Source organism: Mirounga leonina, unplaced genomic scaffold (genome assembly GCF_011800145.1).
Source record: "Mirounga leonina isolate KUSES-001 unplaced genomic scaffold, KU_Mleo_1.0 Mir_178, whole genome shotgun sequence".
Lineage (NCBI taxonomy): Eukaryota > Metazoa > Chordata > Mammalia > Carnivora > Phocidae > Mirounga > Mirounga leonina.
The window spans coordinates 8,962,559-8,972,526 of NW_023270464.1; the positions used below are offsets into that span (position 1 = coordinate 8,962,559).

A 9,968-nucleotide genomic window follows, 5' to 3' on the forward strand; every position below is an offset into this window, starting at 1 on the left:
TCAGTTCCATCCACATCATTGCAAATGGCAAGATTTCATTCCTTTTGATGGCTGCCTAATATTCCATTGTGTGTGTGTGTGTATATATATATATACCACATTTCTTTATCCATTCATCTGTCGATGGACATCTTGGCTTTCCCATAGTTTGGCTATTGTGGACATGGCTGCTATAAACATCGGGGTGCATATACCCCTTCGGATCCCTACATTTGTATCTTTGGGGTAAATACCCAGTAGTGCAGTTGCTGGATCGTATGGTAGCTCTATTTTCAACTTTTTGAGGAACCTCCATACTGTTTTCCAGAGTGGCTGCACCAGCTTGCATTCCCACCAACAGTGTAGGAGGGTTCCCCTTTCTCCACATCCCCGCCGACATCTGTCGTTTCCTGACTTGTTAATCTTAGCCATTCTGACTGGTGTGAGGTGGTATCTCATTGAGGTTTTGATTTGGATTTCCCTGATGCCAAGCGATGTTGAGCACTTTTTCATGTGTCTGTTGGCCATTTGGATGTCTTCTTTGGAAAAATGTCTGTTCATGTCTTCTGCCCATTTCTTGATTGGATCATTTGTTCTTTGGGTGTTGAGTTTAATAAGTGGTTTATAGATTTTGGATACTAGCCCTTTATCTGATATGTCATTTGCAAATATCTTCTCCTATTCTGTCGGTTGTCTTTTGGTTTTGTTGACTGTTTCTTTTGCTGTGCAAAAGCTTTTTATCTTGATGAAGTCCCAATAGTTCATTTTTGCCCTTGCTTCCCTTGCCTTTGGCGATGTTTCTAGGAAGAAGTTGCTGTGGCTGAGATCGAAGAGGTTGCTGCCTGTGTTCTCCTTTAGGATTTTGATGGACACCTGTCTCACATTGAGGTCTTTCATCCATTTGGAGTCTATTTTTGTGTGTGGTGTAAGGAAATGGTCCAGTTTCATTCTTCTGCATGTGGCTGTCCAATTTTCCCAACACCATTTGTTGAAGAGATGCTCTTTTTTCCATTGGACATTCTTTCCTGCTTTGTCAAAGATGAGTTGACCATAGAGTTGAGGGTCCATTTCTGGGCTCTCTGTTCTGTTCCATTGACCTATGTGTCTGTTTTTGTGCCAGTACCAGACTGTCTTGATGATTCCAGCTCTGTAATAGAGCTTGATGTCATCTTAAGAACACCACAGATGGCAATCAAGATCTCAAAATCAAGATCTCACCTTCCCCAAAATGGAGACACAACACGTATTAAAAAAAAAAAAAAATCTATTTGTAATAGAGCTTGAAGTCCGGAATTGTGATGCCACCAGCTCTGCTTTTCTTTTTCAGCATTCCTCTGGCTATTTGGGGTCTTTTCTGGTTCCATACAAATTTTTGGATTCTTTGTTCCATTTCTTTGAAAAAAGTGGATGGTATTTTGATAGGGATTGCATTGAATGTGTAGATTGCTCTAGGTAGCATTGACATCTTCACAATATTTGTTCTTCCAATCCATGAGCATGGAACATTTTTCCATTTCTTTGTGTCTTCCTCAATTTCTTTCATGAATATTTTACAGTTTTCTGAGTACAGATTCTTTACCTCTTTGGTTAGATTTATTCCTAGGTATCTTATGGTTTTGGGTGCAACTGTAAATGGGATCGACTCCTTAATTTCTCTTTCTTCTGTCTTGTTGTTGGTGTATAGGAATGCCACTGATTTCTGTGCATTGATTTTATATCCTGCCACTTCACTGGAATTCTGTATGAGTTCTGGCAGTTTTGGGGTAGAGTCTTTTGGGTTTTCCACATAAAGTATCATATCATCTGCAAAGAGTGAGAGTTTGACTTCTTCTTTGCCGATTCGAATGTCTTTTATTTCTTTTTGTTGTCTGATTGCTGTGTCTAGAACTTCTAATACTATGTTGAATAGCAGTGGTGATAGTGGACATCCCTGCCGCATTCCTGACCTTAGGGAGAAAGCTCTCAGTTTTCCCCATTGAGAATGATATTCGCTGTGGGTTTTTCGTAGATGGCTTTTATGATATTGAGGTATGTACCTTCTGTCCCTATACTCTGAAGAGTTTTGGTCAAGAAAGGATGCTGTACTTTGTCAAATGCTTTTTCTGCATCTATTGAGAGGATCATTTGGTTCTTATTTTTTCTTTTATTAATGTATTGTATCACATTGATTGATTTGCAGATGTTGAACCAACCTTGCAGTCCAGGGATAAATCCCACTTGGTCGTGGTGAATAATCCTTTTAATGTACTGTTGGATCCTATTGCTAGTATTTTGGTAAGAATTTTTGCATCCATGTTCATCAAGGATATTGGTCTGTAATTCTCCTTTTGGATGGGGTCTTTGGTTTAGGGATCAAGGTAATGGTGGCCTCATAAAACGAGTTTGGAAGTTTTCCTTCCATTTCTATTTTTTGGAACAGTTTCAGAAGAATAGGTATTAATTCTTCTTGAAATGTTTGGTAGAATTCCCCTGGGAAGCCATCTGGCTCTGGGCTTTTGTTTATTGGGAGATTTTTGATGACTGCTTCAATTTCTTTAGTGGTTATAGGTCTGTTCAGGTGTTCTATTTCTTCCTGGTTCAGTTTTGGTAGTTGATACATCTCTAGGAATGCATCCATTTCTTCCAGATTATCTAATTTGCTGGCATAGAGTTGCTCCTAATGTGTTCTTGTAATTGTTTGTATTTCTCTGGTGTTGGTTGTGATCTCTCCTCTTTCATTCATGATTTTGTTGATTTGGGTCCTTTCTCTCTTTTTTTTTTTTTTTGATAAGTCTGGCCAGGGGTTTATCAATCTTGTTAATTCTTTCAAAGAACCCGCTCCTTATTTCATTGATCTGTTCTACTGTTCTTTTGGTTTCTATTTCATTGATTTCTGCTCTGATCTTTATGATTTCTCTTCTCCTGCTGGGTTTAGGCTTTGTTTGCTGTTCTTTCTGCAGCTCCTTTAGGTGCAGGGTTAGGTTGTGTATTTGAGACTTTTCTTGTTTCTTGAGAAAGGCTTGTATTGCTATATACTTTCCTCTTAGGACTGCCTTCGCTCCATCCCAAAGATTTTGAACAGTTGTTTTCATTTTCATTTGTTTTCCATGAATTTTTTTGATTCTTCTTTAATTTCCTGGTTGACCCATTCATTCTTTAGTAGGATGCTCTTTAGCCTCCATGTATTTGAGTTCTTTCCAACTTTCCTCTTGTGATTGAGTTCTAGTTTCAAAGCATTGTCGTCTGAAAATATGCAGGGAATGATTCCAATCTTTTGGTACTGGTTGAGATGTGATTTATGACCTAGGATGTGATCTATTCTGGAGAATGTTCCGTGGGCACTAGGGAAGAATGTGTATTCTGTTGCTTTGGGATGGAATGTTCTGAATATATCTGTGAAGTTCATTTGGTCCAGTGTGTCATTTAAAGTCTTTATTTCCTTGTTGATCTTTTGCTTACATGATCTGTCCATTTCAGTGAGGGGGGTGTTAAAGTCCCCTACTATTATTGTATTGGTGTCAATGTGTTTCTTTGCTTCTGTTATTAATTGGCTTATATAATTGGCTGCTCCCATGTTAGGGGCATAGATATTTACAACTGTTAGATCTTCTTGTTGGATAGACCCTTTAAGTAGGATACAGTGTCCTTCCTCATCTCTTATTACAGTCTTTGGGTTAAAATCTAATTTGTCTGATACAAGGATTGCCGTCCCAGCTTTCTTTGGTGTCCATTAGCATGGTAAATGGTTTTCCACCCCCACACTTTCAATCTGGGGGTGTCTTTGGGTCTAAAATGAGTCTCTTGCGGACAGCATATCAATGGGTCTTGTTTTGTTATCCAGTCTAATAGCCTGTGTCTTTTGATTGGGGCATTGAGCCCATTTACATTCAGGGTAACTATTGAAGGATATTAATTTAATGCCATTTTATTGCCTGTAAGGTGACTGTTACTGTATATTGTCTCTGTTCCTTTCTGGTCTACGTTACTTTTAGGCTCTCTCTTTGCTTAGAGGACCCCTTTCAATATTTCTTGTAGGGCTGGTTTCGTGTTTGCAAATTCCTTTAGTTTTTGTTTGTCCTGGAAGCTTTTTATCTCTCCTTCCATTTTGAATGACAGCCTAGCTGGATATAGTATTCTTGGCTGCATATTTTTCTCATTTAGTGCTCTGAATATATCATGTCAGTCCTTTCTGGCCTGCCAAGTCTCTGGATAGGTCTGTTGTCAGTCTAATGTTTCTACCATTGTAGGTTACAGATCTCTTCTCCCGAGCTGCCCTCAGAATTTTCTCTTTGTCTCTGAGACTCATAAGTTTTACTATTAGATATCAGGGTGTTGACCTATTTTTATTGATTTTGAGGGGGTTCTCTGTGCCTCCTGGATTTTGATGCCTGTTTCCTTCCCCAAATTAGGGAAGTTCTCTGCTATAATTTGCTCCAATATACCTTCTGCCCCTCTCTCTCTTTCTTCTTCTTCTGGGATCCCAATTATTCTAATGTTTCATCTTACGGTATCACTTAACCTCTCGAATTCTGCCCTCTTGATCCAGTAGTTGTTTGTCTCTCTTTTTCTCAGCTTCTTGATTTTCCATTATTTGGTCTTCTATATTACTAATTCTCTGTTCTGCCTCATTTATCCTAGCAGTTAGAGCCTCCATTTTTTATTACACCTCATTAATAGCCTTTTTGATTTCAACTTGGTTAGATTTTAGTTCTTTTATTTCTCCAGAAAGGGTTTCTCTAATATCTTCCATGCTTTTTTCAAGCCCAGCTGGTACCTTTAAAATTATCATTCTGAACTCTAGTTCCGACATCTTACTAATGTCCGTATTGATGAGGTCCCTGGCAGTCGGTACTGCCTCTTGTTCTTTTTTTTTTTTTGAGGTGATTTTTTCCGTCTTGTAATTTTGTGCAGAGGAGAATAGATGAATGAGAGAACAAAATGCTAACAGGGTAACAACATCCCCAGAAAAATATACACTAAACAAATCAGAAGAGACCTGAAACCAGGGGAAAGAAAGGGAAAGAAAGAAGAAAGAAAGAAAAAAAGATAAAAAACAAACAAACAAAAAAACAGAATATGATCAAATATGATCAGGGTGGTGCATAGATCAGTGCCACACACTAGATTTTGGATGCATTTTGGTCTGTTAGAAGAAAGTGCCTCCCAAATTTTTAAAGAAAGAAAAACTTACATATGTACAAAAATAAGGGTTAATACGATGAAGGGATGGAATATGACTGTAAAGATGAAAATTATAAAATATTTTATAAAAGGAATTGATAAGAAGTTGGTTGAAAAAAGAAAGAAGAGGATTAAAAAAAAATGTGATCAGGCAGGAGACTAGAACAAAGCCATACACTAGAGACTTAGGGCATATTTTGGTCTGTTAGAGGAAACTGTATTCCAAAATTTTATAGAGAGAATAACTTACATATATATATATATACCAAAAATAAGGTTAACTACTATGAAGGGATAGAATATGACTAAAAATGAAAAATAAAAAAAAGATTTTTTAAAAAAGGATTGATAAAATGTTGGTTGAAAAAGGGAAAAAGAAAAATTCAAGAAAAAAAGAAAAAGAAAGTTAAAAAAAAAATAACTTTGAAAGACTAAAGGATCATGGGAAAAAAGCCATGAATTCTATGTGCAGTATTCCCCTAGCGCTGGAGTTCTGCTGTTCTCATTGATCGGTAAACTTGGTCTTGGCTGGCTGTTTTTGCTGATCTTCTGGGGAGGGGCCTGTTGCCGTGGTTCCCAAATGTCTTTGCCGGAGGCAGAATTGCCCCGCCCTTGCTGGTCCAGGCTAAGTAATCTGCTTGGGTTTGCTCTCGGGAGCTTGTTCCCTGCAAGCTTTCCGTACAGCTTTGGAGGATGAGAGTGAAAATGGTGGCCTCCCAATCTCCTCCCCGGAGGAGCCAGAGGAGCCGAGAACTCGGGGCCCCGCTCCTCAGTGCGCCCACAGAGAAAAGCAGTCAATCACTCCTGTCTCCCCGGTCTCCGGCCACGCTCCGTGCTCACCTGGCCTGTGACCAAGCGTTTCTATCTCTGGCTCACGACCCCGCATGGAGTCTCTAAAACCAGCAGATCCCTGTGGTGTGCTTCCGTGCCGCTACTTCTGGGGGAGGAAGGGGAGTCTCCCGGATCTGCCGCTTGTTGGGTCCCTGCTGGAGGAGCAGTGGCCTGACTATGCCGTGGATCATGGTTTATGGCAACCCTGCCCGAGCTGAGGGCCCACTCCTCGGCTCCATCTCTGCAGCCAGCTTCCCTGCTCCAACACCTGGGAGCTCTGCTGCACTCAGGCACCCCTGTTCTTTCTGTGACCCCGAGGGTCCTGAGACCACACTGTCCCTGAGGGGGTTCCACCCCCCACTTAGCCACTGGAGCGACGTCCCTCAGCGGAGCTGACTTCTAAAAGTTCTGATTTTGTGCTCCGCGGCTCTATCACTTGCCAGAAGCGGCTGACGGAGGCCCCCTCCCCCGCCGTCTATCTTCCCGAATATCGCCTCAGATTCACTTCTCCGCACATCCTACCTTCCAGAAAGTGGTTGCTTTTCTGTTCAGAGTTGCTGCTATTCTTTTTTTTTGATCTCCTGTTGAGTTTGTAGGTGTTCAGAATGGTTTGATCCCTATCTAGCTGAATTCCTGGCACCAGACGAAATTTAGGTTTCCTGCTCCTCCGCCATCTTGCTCCTCCAAACCATACTTTATTTCTTAATTTAATTTAATTTGGTGTTAACTCTCTAATTTAGAATATTTCTTTTGCTCTCATGTCAGATTGAAGAAGAAATAAACGGCTGTTTGCAGTTTTTGCAATCTGTTTACTCAACATTTGGCTTCTCCTTTCAATTAAATTTGTCAACAAGACCTAAAAACTTCCTAGGAGAGGTTGAGATATGGGATGAAGCTGAAAAGGTAGGGGGAGACAAAGTGCACACCTTCCTTTCTGTGAGTGTGGAAACCACCCGAGTGACTGTAGTTACTTTGCATGAGGAGGATGCCATGCTTTGCAATAGAAAGGTTTAAATTGGAAGTTATGGGATAAATACACAGATTATAGAATGTGGTTGTATAGTTTTCTTCGTAACAGTGATAGTAACAATATATTTGTTTCAAATAGTTTAAAGTTTATATCAGGTTTTTATTTATACTCTTTCAGTCTCAGTCACTAATAACCAATTTCCTAAGTTTTTAAAGGAATCCTCTGATTTGCAGGCACTCTTGGTGTGTATTCAGCTTATTGTAAACTGTTGCCTGTTGAGCCAGCTTAGTGTGATTCATAGATGTAGACGCACACACCCGATGCTTGAATCCTCTCCGAGTCTGGGCTGCTGCTTCAGCAGACCTGATCTGGCCTCTGCCCCTAGTGCTATCCTCTATCTAGAGGCACCTAGAGACTCATATGTCACATCTCAGCTTTGGAGAACAAGATTAAGGAGCTCATGATGCTTCTCTCTCTCTCTCTTTTTTTCCTTCTTACTAAACATGAAAAGAATACAGTACATTTCCTGTGACAGTTTTTATTTGAAATGAGGATGGTATTATGGCCAGACACCCCAGGAATGCCTAAACCCTGACCTGCCTGTTGATCCACCTTTTCATAGAATACTCACAGACGATGATCATATAGATCATTAAGGAACTAAGAATCAGAGGAACACTATATTGATAGTGTTAGTTTTCTGTTCGGTACTGAGGCAGGCAGAGACTGGGTAGAAGCGGTTTAGGCTTGAGATCTAATTAGGGCCTTCTCTTCCCCACTGTCCCATGCCCATCCTAAATGCACCTTCTTCCGTATCTGTTGCATAGAGGAAGACAGTCAAATTAGACAGCCTGCCCCTGCCTAGCCACATGGAGGTAGGAAGAGGAAAAGAGGGCACAGAGCTTGACTCTGGAACATGTTTTGCCTATTTTCAAAAAGGTTAGCTCCATGAGTGAATTATAGAATAAGCATTAAGGTCTGAAATGATGATGATGATGACGATGATGTTGATAACACCTAAGGTTATGGTGGGCTTAAGTGGAATAATTTATGTGAGGAATTTGTCATAGTGCCAGGCATATGTAAGTGTTCAGTAAATGTTACGTGTTGGCATTATTAATAGTAGTAGTATTATCATTATTATCACTCGATACATGGCGTTCAGGGGGCCAAAAAGTGGGTGGACCAGGTGTGGGCCTGGCACGGGGAGAATGGGCTGGGCTGTCCCACCAACATTTTGCTCTCTTTTAGCTCACTGATTGTTCCTTTAGAAGACGGGAATCCTTCCACTCTGGGGGAATTTCTCCCATGATGTCTACCCCTGATCTGGGAATCAGTGAGATGAATATATTTTTTTTTGTCTTCAGATGTCTCTGAAATGGTTTGAAAGAGACAGTAGTTAAGTCAGCTCCAAGGCCACATTGTTCCTGGGTCATCAGTTCACCATTACCTTATTTCTTATCTCAGATTGTGTGTAGTTATGGAACCCAGCAGAACTCACTGGAGAGCTATGCAGTGTAACCATCAGATGACAGCTTGTCCAAATAACCAAAATGTCAGGAGCAAAAAATACCCTAGATTTGAATGATGTGAGTCCTGTTTTCTATTAAGTTTCCTCACGAAATCTGTGACCTAAAGAAAATCTACTTTTTCTTGTGAAAATTAAAATCCAAAAGAAATAGGTTAATGTTCTATATGTCCAATTTTTTAATTTAACCTAAGCTCAGCTATGGGGTTCCCACTCAGACAAATGTGAAGGGAGTCTGAGCTGCTGCTTCAGCAGACCTGAACTGGCCTCTGCCCCTGGAATCTATGTAAATCCACCTGCTCCTTGGAGCCGGAATAACCCTCTCCAAATCTCTCCTGCATCCCACTTTTCCAGCATTCCAGTGAGCCATTGAGATCCCTAAGAACATTCCAAGCCCACACCCACAAAATTCCAAGCAAATTGATATGTTTAGAGCCCAGCCTGTACCACAGCATAGGCCCACAGTGCTATTGGGAGCCAGAGATTTGGTTTACCTGGAAAAGAAGGATAGCCAGCCAGTAGGGGAGAAAAGGAGATCTTGATTTCTCCTCTACCAGGGTGCAGGCAGTGTCCACAGATGTGAATTACAGTGGTTCAGTCTCCCCTCAGACATACACTTCCTCCCATACCTTGCATAAACTGAAAGCTTTCTTAGCTTTGGCTGTCCCTATTAGGCCGTCTGATTACTGTGTCCTCAGAGGCCCAGTGAGGATCAGTGCCCTCTACTTTATGCTTTTTCCCCCCAAACTGGCCCTTTTTTGGCTTTTTAATTCCCTGGGAGCCCCCTAAATTCTCCCTGTCACTTAGTTCCCTCCTGCAGCAGGTCCTCATTTTCTCTGAGAATATATTCCAGTATCTTGCAGAAGCAGAGTAAGGCAGAGGCTAGCCTCCCAACCTGTGAAATGAATCTGTGGTGGTGGCCTTCTCCAGTCCTAGGTAGAATGCAAGCTGCTCTAGGAAGGTCAGGCCCATGAGGGAGCCTCCTGGGATGTCAGCCAAGACCAGCACCTGACGCACTCTAACTGAGATCCTAGAAAATCCTGCCAGGACCCCATGAGTTAGCTTTCTTGATGACTCTGGCTTTGGACCCCAGCCACCACCACTGCTTTGACTTCCCTGTTAGCAGTTTATTCCCAAATGTCAACCCCCTCATGGGCACCGATATATTGAGGTGATGACAGGACTTTGGATGCTGGTATGGCAGTATTCTGGCCAGGGACTTAGGAATGCCCAGGTGCTTCCCAAGGAAGCTATATCCATAGGAAATACCCAGAAGACTCAAAGACACTTATATTAATACTTATACCCAATCACCAGCAGTTCTGAGGGTTTTCACTACAGTCTAAAATTAAAGAATTTATGTGGCTTAGGCTGAAGATCAAAGTGGGCCTCCTGCTCCCACCCACTATAAATCATAAAGGACACCCCTCCCTAGCTACATGTACAGAGGTATAGAAAAGCAAGAGACAGTGGCAAGGCCCTTCCCCTTGACCTTACCCA

General features: G+C 41.4%; 1 protein-coding gene across 1 annotated transcript in view; it reads left to right on the plus strand.

The window, feature by feature from the left end:
- Positions 1-9,968, plus strand: part of TARS3 (threonyl-tRNA synthetase 3) — a 75,683-nt gene that overhangs the window by 38,977 nt on the left and 26,738 nt on the right. The window contains exons 13-14 of the mRNA XM_035024322.1: positions 6,736-6,873; positions 8,192-8,309. Coding sequence (XP_034880213.1) covers positions 6,736-6,873; positions 8,192-8,309 — 256 coding nt within the window. The remainder of the gene's footprint in view (positions 1-6,735; positions 6,874-8,191; positions 8,310-9,968) is intronic.